The sequence below is a fragment of the Callorhinchus milii genome, unplaced genomic scaffold (genome assembly GCF_018977255.1).
Source record: "Callorhinchus milii isolate IMCB2004 unplaced genomic scaffold, IMCB_Cmil_1.0 Scaffold14, whole genome shotgun sequence".
Classification (NCBI taxonomy): Eukaryota; Metazoa; Chordata; class Chondrichthyes; order Chimaeriformes; family Callorhinchidae; genus Callorhinchus; species Callorhinchus milii.
Genome location: NW_024704755.1, coordinates 12,442,868 through 12,457,228, shown reverse-complemented (window position 1 = coordinate 12,457,228; position 14,361 = coordinate 12,442,868). Strand labels below are relative to the sequence as shown.

The 14,361-nt window shown below is 39.2% G+C and overlaps 1 protein-coding gene across 4 annotated transcripts in view; it reads right to left on the bottom strand.

The window, feature by feature from the left end:
• The window catches only part of edc4 (enhancer of mRNA decapping 4), a 39,083-nt gene that overhangs the window by 11,433 nt on the left and 13,289 nt on the right, over positions 1 to 14,361 (bottom strand). For 2 of the 4 annotated variants that reach the window (XM_042340261.1, XM_042340263.1), the window contains exons 13-23: positions 14,234 to 14,297; positions 13,250 to 13,341; positions 12,644 to 12,840; positions 11,951 to 12,039; positions 9,758 to 9,923; positions 9,035 to 9,495; positions 7,096 to 7,197; positions 6,552 to 6,704; positions 5,208 to 5,241; positions 3,400 to 3,586; positions 1,946 to 2,101 (exon numbers count right to left, since the gene is read on the bottom strand). In XM_042340261.1, the coding sequence (XP_042196195.1) occupies positions 1,946 to 2,101; positions 3,400 to 3,586; positions 5,208 to 5,241; positions 6,552 to 6,704; positions 7,096 to 7,197; positions 9,035 to 9,495; positions 9,758 to 9,923; positions 11,951 to 12,039; positions 12,644 to 12,840; positions 13,250 to 13,341; positions 14,234 to 14,297 (1,701 nt within the window). The remainder of the gene's footprint in view (positions 1 to 1,945; positions 2,102 to 3,399; positions 3,587 to 5,207; positions 5,242 to 6,551; positions 6,705 to 7,095; positions 7,198 to 9,034; positions 9,496 to 9,757; positions 9,924 to 11,950; positions 12,040 to 12,643; positions 12,841 to 13,249; positions 13,342 to 14,233; positions 14,298 to 14,361) is intronic. The other 2 variants (XM_042340262.1, XM_042340264.1) reach the window with 1 other exon arrangement.

Here is a 14,361-nt window from a genome sequence, read left to right as displayed (position 1 = left end):
AAGTGCCTTACGGGATATAGTGAAAGTGGATTGACTGTATATTTTGTGGGTTAAATTATCCACAATAATACATGTCTAGCTTCATTGTGTTAATAAAGATGTGCTCAACTGACTCCAGTTCACAAAAGCCCACTTGTAACCAATATAGATCTGGGACTCATAAAAACAAGCCAAGCACTAAAATGTGGCATTTGGAGCAATGGCAAAGGGGTAAAATCTTAATACATTAACATTATATTTAGAACAAAACAAAATCAATTTTTAGATGCTGAAAAATCCTGAATAATTAAATGTTTCCTCACTGTTTTGGATAGCAACAAACATCTCCTCTTGCCAACACTGATAAATAAAAAAAATGTCCAAATTCAACTCAACTGGTTTATCGCTCTTTTGGAGAAAAGCTAGCTCCAATCTACAAATTATTCCATACACTTGCAGAAAACACAGGGGAAAAAATAAAAATTTATGAAGGGCTTGATACAAGATGTGTCACAGACGTTTCACTGAAAGATTTCTGAACAGCACCACCTTCATTATTTGTCTGTGATCACACATTGCTGCTGAAGTGGTTCAAGCCTCTGATGAATATCTGAGTCAGCAGCGTTTGCATGCTTCTGCAAACCGTAACAACTCTTTGCTTGAAATATTACTGCCAGAGCAACACTGGTGACAGACAAATTAAAAAAAGAACTATTAGGGAAGATTTCACTCTCAAGTATTTGCTGCTTTTCATTGCAACTTAAATGCCAAACTTGCAACTTAATATACTGATGTATTAAATTGCCAAAGCTGTTTTTCCAATACTTTCAAACCCTAAATGGTGTTTTTTATTATGTTAACTGCATCCATTGCCTGCAACACTCAATTACTGCTGTCAAAGAAGTAGTACTAATAGAATCCATCGAGAAGTCCCGAGTGAACATATTTTGGAGAGCGACTGAAATGCAACCAGGAAATCTGGAAGCAACATATTCTGCTCCTTTCGTGCCTCAGTCTGCAATAGTGATGCAGGTTTAAAAAAAAGTTTGAAGGTTTTCATTAAGCTCTTCATCCAACTTTGTGCAATTAAAAACATCATCCAGCAATAACGTAAGCAAAGGCAGTAATCCAATTGCTAGCATTACGATGCAGTCAATGTAACAAACAAATTGGTGCCAGTATACAAATAGAGTTATTTTTTGTAGCTTTTGGACCAGGCTAATTAAGGAGGAAATAAAGTGCACAACAAGTAAGTTTGCAATGACTTCCCTGTCAAACGGAGGCAAGAGAAATGATATGCCGCATTACCAAATGGCTACTGGAGATGCAACATTTTAGGCAATACAAGCCATCTACTGGTCAACAAAAAGGTGTACTGTACATAGCCATTTATTTGGGGGAATAGCAAAGGTGAAACTAAACACATAATCAACTTTACAGACTAGTTGTCATTGAACTCGTTTAAATTCAACTATACAAATTGAAGTACAGCTTTATACCAACATTCTACACAATTTAATTATTTCCAGATCAACATCATATTCTTTCATTTGGTTATTAAGTTTAGGTCCCTTTGGTCTTGTGATTTGGGTGAACGTAAAAAAGGGATTGCCCTGCCATTGCCATTTCATACACATAGCCCACATGCCCTCCTCAGCCCAAACTAATTGGCTGCCCATTTCATTATTGTTTATAGGCCATTGCTGGCAGACTGGCTACTGCATTTGTCTCTGTAACATTCTTAATACTCCTAACAATTCCTTATGAATTATATTTTGTAAAGCACTTTGAACGGTTAGTTTTACTCAAAGGCTCTATAATAAGTGCAAGCAGTTTTGATTTTCAGGTCCATCTTGCATACTGGACCAATAAGGTGTACCGCAGACATGTATATTAAATAAAATATTGTTTTCCAAACAAATCCTATGCTCAGTATTTAACAGTGCTTTTCCCAGCCTCCACTCACATTGTGGTACGGTTTTCTTCATCTCATCTCGGACAGTCTTCTCCAAGCGATTACTAACTGAGCTTGTCACAGTCTGCGAGAGTTGATGGGATAGCTGCTCCTGAAACTGGCCACTTTTTTCCTGCCCTTCTGCCAAGATCCTGTCTGTTCGCCTCTCTAAAGAGCTAGGTTAAGGTAATATGTTAAAAAAGCTGATAGGAAGGAAATCACTGCAATGGCAGCTCAGATTTATCACAGCTACCTTAGACTGTATGTAGTCAGTCATATATGACTGGGACTCTTTAGACTATTCAAAGACTGGTGAAAGAATGGAATAAAGAAACAAACGATCACTACAGGAAGGGGGAAGGGAAGCAAAGAAAAAGCAGGACAAACATTGCAAAGCAGTTGAGAACGGATTAAAAGATTAACTGAGAAGGTCAAAGGAATTTAAATGTTACTGTGTTTTACTGAGAGGCTGCACCTGGCCAAAGGATAAAAAAAAATGCAGCCAGTGAGATTATTTTAAAACTATTCTTGACGATAAAACAATCTGCAAGATGATAGCCTACAGAATGCCTGAAAATCATTTCCTGTCCCAATAGCTGTGTCAATAAGACACAACTGTTTTGAATCATCACTAGCCAGTCCAAAGCTGTCCATTTCTCCAATCACATTTGGTGAACAGAGCAGCCCAAAATAAAATGAATTTTTAAATATGTAAAAATGTGTGTGGGGGGGAATTACCCTCAACAATCATGCAGAAATCTCTATGAAACATAAGTATTAACGTGAAAGCAATTATCAGAAATTACTGAAAGAAATGAAACAACAAGTGCACACTACACATTGCTCTGTATAGCCTTCCCAAATCTCTGCGTCATACAGATGGTTAGTCATCTCAACTTCAGATGCTCAAATTGTTTGCAAGTCAAAAAGTGGCAAGTTTGACTTATTTTACCATTTAATTGCGAAGATCCTATTTGATGCAAATGGAATGTTTGACGTTCAACAATACACTACGCAATCTGCCCAATTTTTGTGGGGGAATCATACGTCAATGTGTTCATTGAGCACCTGTAAGAATGCAGGAATTTGCTTCAGAGAAATAGAGATGTAGCACAAAGGGTTGAGAGTTTACAAACCACTTGAGCCTCGTTACAGTTTGCAAAGTTTAGCCGAATCTCAAGATTTGCCAGCTGCTAGATTTACAATAGATACAGCCTTCCAGTGTGCAATTCAGATCTTCTTCGGATCTGTAGTTTGATCTCAGTAAACAGGATCATAATAGGACAATATTTTTTTCCCCCTCAGTATTAACAGATCATTCCTTATCCTGTATTTATCATTGCTCCAAATAAGTGCAAAGTACAGTTATTTCTGTAAACTGTTGCCTAACAGGATAAGCACCCCTTGCTCTATGAAGCCAGTCAAACACTGCCTTCACCAGAATTATATAGGACATGGAAGGATACGTTCTTCCTCTTGCTGTGTGACCAGAATTCGCTCCACGTGACCCATGATGGAGCCTTGGACGGCATCCATGTGATTGGTAAGCCTCTGCATCAAATCCATCTGGCTCTGCCTCAATTCGCAGAGCTCCCTCTTTTGACTACGTAGCAGGGACAGCAATTCCTCCTGTTGCTCCACAATTGGCTGTTGCTGGTAAAGAAGAAAAACTTATTTTAGGCCAAAGTTATTACCACAATAAACATCAGAATACTCAGATCAGTATTACATACAGAGGCATGAAAGAAGCTGGACGTATATTGTGTAAAGCACACATGCTCACACAACATTACTCAATAGACTAAAATCCAGCTTGTGGATTTCTGGACAGATACAGCACCAAGACTTTACCGTATATGCTGGAGAATAGGGAGCTCAAATGGGTGGGCTTGTTATGTGACTAAACCAAAATAAAAATGAACCCAGATACGCACTGGATTACACAGAACAAAAACATTAAGCTCACCAAAATCCATTACTCCATGTACAAATAGTTTGCCTATTATGGAGTCTTCCCCCATTTTTTTACTAGTATCTTTGTGACAAAATAAATTTTGGGGTTAAAAAGAAATACACACAGAAACACACAAATACAAATAAACAAAATTGAGAAGAACTAATGCGAATGCCAAACTACATGGAATTCTTGCTGAAACACGAGTGTTAAATTATACTAAAATGAAACTGTTTAAACGTTTCAGAGCAGTGATGTGAATTGACATTCAGCTAAGGTGGCAGGCTTGAATTCGACTCTGTAACAGGAATCATAGAGCCTATTCCTTCACTCCCATCAAACAACTTTCAGTATGTTTGGGGGAAATAAAGAATATGGACCATAGACCATTCCTCCATGATGACCAAACTGTATAATTTTTAACTGCACAACAAATCAATGATTGTGAGCTTCTCCCCATTCTCCAACTCACAGTATAAAGACTGTCCTATCTAGAGATGCACACACAAATGTTTCCATTGACTGCGGAATATTATGTGAGCATGTGTGTTTAACTCAATATATCCGGCCTGTATTTATTTTGTTTGGAATAAGGGGAAAGAGAGAAAAGAAACAGAGTTTTGACATGTAACTAATTTCAAGTTTTCAAGACTATAATAATAATAATCCTTGCATTTGATATAGCGCTTTTCACGACTTCTAGACGTCCCAAAGCGCTTCACAGAATATACTGTAAAGTGAATTGACCGTATATTTGTGGGCGAACGCGGCAGCCAATTGCGCACAGCAGTGTCCCACAAACAGTAATGGATTGAAAATGACCAATTTATTATTGTTTTTGGTTTTGGAGGGATTATTATTATTAGGCTCTGTCTGGAGTAAGGAAACTTGCCCAAGGTTTCGCCCTCTGCCTGGAATTGAACTCGGGTCTCTCGCTTGCAAAGCGAGTGCTCTAACCACTGAGCCACAGGACTAACTTCTGCAGCTAAAATTGTTCGGGTCACTAGATCCAGTTTGCATACCTCAGTGTTTCAGCTGAAACCTAATGTAAGCGGTATTAATTATAGAACCAATAACCCAAACCACATACAATTACAGGGTTATGTTTTTTAATAAACATATACGGAGATTCTATTTAAACGTCAGTTACTGTATTAAGAATTCAGTACTTGGGGAAACAAAACATATATACTGTACTAAGAGAAAGGCTGGTGCAAGATTGATCCTTGTACTTGATCCTTCCATTTGTGGCAAGAACAATTGCTGGTGTTTTGGGGAGGTTTTTAAATGCTTTAGTTCCAACCCTTTACATATACTAACCTGTTTGTCTGACTTGGGCGATTGTGCGGCCTCCCTAAAAAAACAGAAAGGTTTTTTTTAAAACATAAAAATGGAAAATCATAACAATATGATCTACGCATACTATAAATCAATCTAATTGGGAGCCTGCTTTTTTCACGGACAGGACCGACCGTTATATTATGACCCTATATTTTCGTACAACCGAGTTTGTGAGCGTTTATCCCATTATATCAAAGGTAAGGTTTTATTTCTTTCTTGCGGCCCATTTAATTTCACACAAACACTTCCAAGTGCAACTATAGCAATATGCAACGGGCCTCGAAAAATACCAATTATTCAGCACAGTAACAAACCCAGGTCAGATGCAATAACATTTTGAATTTCCAAATGAGAAATACCCAATTTTTGTAAAACATTTAATTTAATCAAAACAAACAAAAATCAATATTCTTACACAAATTCAGAAATATAAAACACCAGAAGTAGAGCGTACTGATGAAATTTAAAACAGATTTAGTGGGTAATGAAATTTGTTCCAACTCTGAATTCAACGATAATTGGATATAAACTGCACCAAACCACCATTTAATTTAGCAATGGTACATTTCGCCTCACGTAGAATTGCAAAGAAGTGTCAATTCTAGGTGCAATATTACGCTTATCCATCAGTTCAATTTTGAATTGAACATTTGCTTTGTTATAGGAGGAGTCAAGACTAATATTTATCCTTTGGCCCTTGAGACTCGAGGTTCATTACCAATAGAGAGGAGTAGAAGCAGGGCACCTCTGCACTTAACGGTAGGCATTTGACTTGCCTGGCCACCCAATTGACCAAAATGTATCATGCACTTTACTGTAACTGAGGAGAAGTTTTCACCAATTCTCAACAATGGACTATCAATAACAAGGCACATGTAACTGTTAAGTGAGAAACATTATGTGAATTTTACACACTGAAAACTAGAAAACAAATTGATAGATATTTAAAGTTTAGAGGCAATAACACCCAACAGAATGCAAAAGGAGACTACGAGGATTTTGCTTGATCCTGAATGAATGTCAAGGTTCTCCTTTCCATAAAGCAGAGACTCTTGAAATCCAACTAAATGTTCGTCAATTGGCTTATTTTTAGATTTCAACAGTTTATATTAAAATAACGATGCATTATCAGAGAAGTAGAAACAGGTAGTTAAATTCTGATAGGATCAATAGCAAGCTCCACTAACTCAACAACCAGGCACTGTAGGTTTCATTTGTTACAATAGATTTTAAAAAAATTATTTAATTTAGAATGAAGTGAAATGCACTAACGAATGCCAGGCAGCCACATTTTAATTGGGTAAAGATAAAAAGGATTCCTACCCGTCCTCTTTTTTGCTCTTCCTCTTTAACTTGGGAGAAGCCCGAGGAGACATTTTGGATTTCCAGTCTTTGACTGGTAGACGATGAGCGGAAGATTTGGAGCCAAAGCTGCCTGGTGTGGAGGCAAGGCTCGCAACTTCATCATCGTGATCACTGCAAACAAAAAAAATCATTGGAAGGTACGTTAAAACACAACCCTGTAGCTTAGTGCTTAGAGCACTCGCCTCGCAAGCAAGAGGACATGGGTTCCGATTCCTGGCAGAGCGAAACGTTGGGTAAGTTTCCTTACTCCACACGCTTCTGTTTACCCGGCAGTAAGTAGGAACCCGGTTGTTAGTCAATTGGCGGATTGGTTTTCCAGGGGTTAGTGACCAACTAATATTAATATTATCCTTGCATTTGATATAGCGCCTTATCATGTCTTCGAGACGTCTCAAAGCGCTTCAGAATATACTGTAAAGTGAATTTACTGTATATTTTGTGGTCGAAACACAGCAGTCAATTGCTCACAGCAGTGTCCCACAGACAGTCTTGTTTTCATTACCTGGGTTCGGCGCTGGCATCCTGGCTATCATGCTGGTGCAACTGGTATGTGTGTCTGTGGAAGGCCGAACTCTTATGCTTCTCCTTCATATCATCTCTCAAGCTGAAAAGCAGAAAGAAATTGCGTGAATCTTTTGCGAGAGGCTCCAAAATAAAACCCTAACTCTCACATGGGGCAATATTCCTCCTATCTACTTAAGGAATAGCTGCAGAATTCAACACCATCAAAAAAACAATAGTGTTCCAAAAAGGTACAAAAAGCACATCTAGATATTACATTTTGAAACTAGTTCTGCACAGATTTGTGAATTCAGTTGTGTGCAGGCACATGGTTATTAGGGAAACTATGTAAGCATCTACAGCAATGGTGGCCAAATTATTTTGGTCGACCAACAATAACATTTCTTGATTTAGGACATAACTTGTGAGGAACTCGGTTGTTGGTCGATTGGCGGATCACTTTTCCGGAGGTAATAATTCCTTCAAAAAAATAAAAATAAATCAGTCACTTCGATTCACGACTGTTTGTCGGACACTGCTGTGCGCAATTGGCTGCCGCATTTCGCCCACAAAATATACAGTCAATTCACTTTACAGTATCTTCTGTGAAGCGCTTTGAGACGTCTCGAAGACGTGATAAAGCGCTATATCAAATGCAAGGAATATTATTATTAATATAAATTACGAAAAACCTGGAAACACACTACCGATTGAACAGTAGGCTATGCAAATGCTCAAGGGCTGGTTCTTGACAGCCCTGTGGACTGTAGTTTGGCTGGCACTGATCCAGTGTAACCCTGCCGTGCACATGCATACTTGGATTTTTTTAAAAGAGTGAGAAGACAAGTGTAACACTGTTGTGTAGTGTAGGGTTTGAGATAGAAGTCACAGAAGAAACAGAAAATTAAGAGATTCAGAGATAAGTTGGAGGGGGGGGTGGGCGGTGGGGGGAGAGAGAGACACACACACACAGACACACGAAAACACACAAGACTCGGTAAGTCACACACAGTATGTGAGAGGGGATGATGAGAAAGATCTTAAACAAATTTACTTGCGGAATTGATATATAAAATTATATCCCTAACGATTACTCAGGTTTGTATTTTTTGGACAAAAAGCGATTTAATGGTGATTAGTTGCTTGCCAGTATGTGATTCTAACCTGGGTTTGGCTTGCTGCATCCAGGCAGGGCTGAAACTGATGAATCAGCAGTGTAACTCTAAACTGATCTACTTGACAGCTTCAATCTGAGCAGCAGTTGGAAAGCTCCTAAGATATGAAGCAGCTTAAAGCAACACAATAAATTTTTTATCTTCACCTCCTTTGCACAAAATTTCTATTGCTTTCACGGCTGATGATTCATGAGTTTACCCCATATCACCTCCTCTGCAGGGTTGGTAAGAGCGGTAAGAGGAGGAGGAGAAAACACTTCTAGAGTCATTTGTGTTCCTGAATTCCCACATGACAAGTTCATTGTCCCCCAGGACTGAAAAAAACAGAGGTTATATGACTCTCTCCAGGAAGAATATAAAAAATAACAATTGGGTGCTACTTTTGTACATCTCTTACAGACCATTTTCAGAGTCTGAAAACAATTGCTTTCCCAACTCTCCTCCAAATGAATGAATGGACGAGGGAGAAAATGAAAAATAGACAGATTAACATCGCATTTTAAATTTGATTTTAAAACTAATACAGTAAACCTCACATAAGTCGTATCAGTTGGGACCATACATTAAATATGCTCAGAATATAAATTGTTGAACAGGACTTGGTCAGATGTACGACTTAGAGGCGATTATACAATTTATAACCAGCACCTTGGGATGCCCTCCTGACGTGAAAGGCGCTATAGAAATGTAATTTGTTGTTGCTGTACAGATCAGACTTATGCGAGTTTTACTGTGCCCAACAGGTAACAGGGTATACTATTTTACCTCTCGTTGATGCTGTTACGCGTTTCTCTGGTAATGTCAGGAGCCGCTGGCCATGGTTGACTGCCCATGCTTTCTGCTGCTGCGTTCTCCTGAGACAAAGCAGTTTCTAGCAGCGATGGAGTATTCAGCCGCTCCACGTCCACCTGAGCCATATCCAGCGAGTGCTGGCTGTGCTCTGAGTTAGGCCTGCTCCTTGGGGACAGAAGGTGCAAAGCCGAGGCAGCTGAGGCCATGCTATCCGCGGGGTGGGACGGCTCCAGGATCTCGGAGGACAGCACGGAGCTTATAAACGCACGCTGAAGAGTCTCGGAGGCAATTTCGGGAATGTCCTGCGACATTGCTGTAGAGGCGGAGGAGATCACGTCGGGGGAACGCTCCCTCGTTGGGGAGCTCTGAGGCACACAGAGGGCGTCTACAGACTGCAGTTCCAAAGGAAGAGAGGGGTTAGAGGTGCCACTAACCTGCAAAGGAACATTGGGGAGAAAAAAAAAGAACAACTTTACAAACCTTTACTCAAATTCAACAAAAAACAGTTTAACAGAATTATAATCACAAAGTATATTTACAATATATTCTGTGTATTTGTGGGCAAAATGAGTATCCAAACCTCTATAGCTCTGGGACACTATCCCGTGTGAAGGGCGCTATATAAATGCAAGTTGTCGTTGCTGTTGTTGTAGCTATTTCTACAAAAGTGAGGACCCAATTTTTAATGACCCTTACTTGCAGTACCTGGAGAGGTTTTGCAGACAGTTGATCAGAGATGCCTGGGATAAGCTGCACAGAGTTGTTCCTGGGACTCGCCTGCACACTGTTGCTGGCGCTGCTACTGCTGAGGTTCACGCTGTCCAATGTAATTTTCGGACTGAGGCACAAGTCTTCATTGGGCCTAAGAGAGAGAGAAAAAAATTGCAAAACGTAAACATCATAAACATCGAAGGTTCTGCTGAGGACTACGCCAACGTCAATGAAGATTTTAAACTGGTTACTAGCTTTTTTATGTACAATAGCTCACATCACAAAGCCCTGATACACAATTACAAGCCTCACAAGTAAAATCAATAGGTGTTCATTCATTAAATCTGAATTTTCACATGCTCCAAAGGGTAATAAAGAAGTACTTTGCTCCTGCATATCCTGCTTTTAAAATGCCTGCAGCCTGAGAGCAGAGGTTTTATAATAAATCTATAACAACAATAATCCTTGGACTTGATATAGCTCCTTTTCACGTTATTGAGACATCTCAAAGCGCTACACAGAATATAGCGTAAAGTGAGTTGACTATATATTTTGTGGACAAAACGCGTCAGCCATTTCCCCACAGCAGTGTCCCACAGACAGTCGCGGATTGAGTGACCTAATTATTATTAGTTTTGTGTACAAGATGGCACCTGTGGGCAGCATTCCCAATTCTTGTTGCCTCCAGAGAGGAATTTTATGCGCCGTGTTACTTCTGAATAGACTTAAAGGACAAGACACACAATCTACATATAGTGAAAGAGACTGAGACATGGACAGTCATTTCCTTTTACAATACTCTACATTTTAAAGGAGCACAAAAGAAACTCACAACTAAAACAGAATTTTTATCTAGCTATTTTGACCGCTTTCTGACACTCTTAGAATAACAATGCTTGTATTTGACAATGCATTATCACATCATCAAAGTGTCTCAAAGTGCTTCACCAGATTCACTGTAAAGTATAGTGACTGTATTCTATAGGCTAATGTAACAACCAACTTGCACACAGCAGCATCCCAAACAGCCATGATCAATTTTTTTTAATCTGGGGGCCGATTGTCCAGGACACCAGGAAGACACTCCCTTTCCTTTTCCAATGGTGTCATTGGATCTTTAACATCCAAGTGAACATACAGATGGAACCTTAGTTTAATGACTCAAGAATGGCACCTCTGTCAGCGCAAACTGTCAGCCTATTTTGTGATTTCAAAGTGCCAACCTCCAGCTCAAGAGGCAAGAGTGCTACAAACTGAGCCAGGCTGACCCTTTTATGTAAATTTATAAGCTAAAGAGAAATGTAGCTGTAGTATAAAGTCAACAAGTAATACTCATCAATTAGAACAAATATCCAAAACCTTGAACTAAAACTGAGCTGCCCAGCGCCAAGTCAGGCAATTATACAGGTTTTTCTTACTGCACAAGAATAATGCACAAATTAAAAAACTATACTTTTCAAAAATATGAAAGAATCGTAGAAATATTTGGTAAACATTTTACAAACAAATAGACTTTTTATTTCTATAACAGCTGCACAACTTCAAAACACCTGGTGGTTACTCCTGCAAGCGCGATATAAGTCAGCGCTCGTTTCTACAAGTTGTCCAAAGTTAAAAGGATTCTGCCATCTACTGGTCAGAAACCTGCACTCAACATCCACAGCACCAAGCACTGCCATTCACTGTGTCTGTTGGTTTTAGGATAAACAGTTTAAATAAACGATGCTCATGTCTTTATTAGGATTTCAAAAATTACACACGAATAGAGCGCTAATTACATCAAACGCACAACTATTACATTAAATAGTAGCTATGGATTGGACAAAGGACTCAGGCCAATTTGGAAAAATGTAGCCACCTCAATTCCCAAACTGAATTCAAGCAACCAGAAATATCAGGACTAAAGTACGAGGCGTTTGCATGGTCCAATGGCCAACAATGACGTCTCTGCTCGTGGGTTCCACGCTATGCACCCTTAACGCCACTTTTCGTGTGCTATATAAAAGACACTGATGTTGCTTCTTTTGTGAAGTGATGCTTCCTGCCAATGCACAGTATGCGACATCTGCAGTGCATAGCATGCAGGGAATGAAGTTAGTGGCGACCTAAACCTTTTAAGCATGGGAAGCTGGCTAATCAGTGCGGGAAGCAGTTCCAATAAGAGTTACGGTTGCCTACCTTGATGCTCCAATGTCATTGACAGAACTGCTACTTATTACGGTCACCGCAGTTAAAGTACTAACACTGCTTCCTGGAGATGCAGAGATCTGTGGAAGTAAACAAACAGCTTAGTTGCCAGTACACCAACAATGGACAGTGTAAACCACACCTTGACATTACGAACAATGTAAATCCATTTTGGAATTCCACTGGTGCAATTCATTACCAGCAACGGAATTACCTTCTGTTTGTTAATACACAACCCATTTATCTACACCAGGGAGATCAGTACAAATAACGAAATGGGATTGTATTGAAAAGATTGCAGTATTACAAGGAGTTTCAACAAAGAAACTTTCCCAGAGTGGCTGCCTGAACAAAGCCACACAAATGCATTGGGTTATGGTTTTAGGGGACTGGTGACTCAGCAGGTTAGCACATTGTTCTTTAACCTTTGGGACCCAGATGACACCAGACCAGACAGGTTGAACTGTTCCTCTCTCTGCTGGTTTTAGGGTTCCTCCATGGAAAGGCTTGAGTGATATCAACCCACGTCTTCGTAAACCTCAGTGAACACTGAAAAATCAGCACAAGCTGACGATCTCACTCATTGATGAACCATTAAGAGGAAAACAAATGTTTGGTTTTGTACGATATTAAGAATATAAACTTGAGAGTATATACAGACAATGGAACGTTAACTGTGCTGACCTGCTGAAGCGAGGCGCTTGGAGTCATGAAAGCATCTGGTGTCATTAACTTCGGCTTTACATCACTAGAGACCGATAGGAAATCTGCAGGAGATGGAAGGTCCCCTATCCGCAGAAGATCATGCTGAGACCCTCTCCCAGAGCCTTTATCAGAAGCCAGCCCATCAATGCTCACATCAGTCAAGTGATCTATCAATGCTTCAAAAAAAATAAAGAGTTATTCATGATTGAGAAGATAGTGATGGTGTGCAAGTCAAGAATCAGATCAACTGTGTTCTGTGGTAATGCAACTGACCAACACTCATTATCAAGACCCAAACAATGAATTATGAATATAGCCACTTTGTCAAGATACCAGAGTGCCTGGCGCTCACATAGCAGACATTATACCTTAGCAGAAGAAACAAAGGAGTGAAGCGGTGCATTCAGAATAGGAAAGGAGAAAACTTCAGAAAAATTACAAATAAAAAGACAAATAATAATAATAATTACTGGCAACTGCAGAAATGAGTTACAATGATCACATGGCCCGTAAACTAGAATGAAAATGTGCAATTTGTTCTATTGTCCTGATGAATTTTTAAACAACAGACTACAATGAACTTACTGAAATCCTCATGGGAGGCAGAAGATGGCATTAATGTAGTTTCCTCTGAATTCTGATGTGGCTGAAAATAAATCTGTACATCTTGAAGTGCTCTGAAATTGAGAACAAACGATCAGCTTAAACTCCCAACTTCTGGTGCTTTAAAATAACAGAAGCAACCAAACAGTACCCATGTTAGACTCCTCAGCTAAATGCACAGATTACTCGATTCTCAATTTAGGAAAAAGTATCTGAACTCTATTATTATATATTATTTTATATATATTATTCTTATTGATAATAATCTATTATATTAATTGTACTCCAACCAAGGACTTGGATAGGAGAAGGACAAAACTTTAAATAACCTAGGGCTAAATGGTCACTTGACAGTTCAGATAAATGTCCCAGGGAAAAGATGACCGACATGAACAGAAAGTTGATATGGCACAAGAACATGATGAAAATACAATCTTGCTCAGGCTTGACAGATAAGTGGCAATGAAAAATCTTCACCACAAAATACAACACTCTGCCACATTCTTGTAAGAAGATGAAGAAGGAAGGGAAAATGGGATGACACTTCCTACATAGAAATTGAGACTGGTTGAGACTACCACTAGTCATTTCAAGTAATTGATAACCTTTAAGCTTGCTGAAAGCTCATTTTAATACACGGCAAAAATTGAAGAGTAGTAGAGAAAGGATGAATAAAAGAGGAGCAATGCATCAAAGTCCATACAAAACCGCTCACATCATTCGGTCAGAATACAGTCACATGGAATTTCAAGCAATATTTTTCAAAAGCAAACAAGGCAATTTGCCTGACTTAAGCTGAAACATTGATCAGCGCCTTCAATAATTAATTTTCGTTCAAGCCAGATGTCATCTACATCTATAAAAATCCCACAAGTTGCAGGTACAAAAAAATAGTATGAGCCAGCGATCCAAAGACGTCTCAATAATCCATTGCAGGCATATTTTCAGGCTTGTTTCAGTACTTACTTGGTGTGTACACAATACAATTTGATATGTACCACTGAAGATTCAGCAGGGCAGGGAATTCCTTCTGTAAAGAAATACAACACAACTTTATGACAGAAATCAAAGTATTGCAGCATTCTATAGAGGAA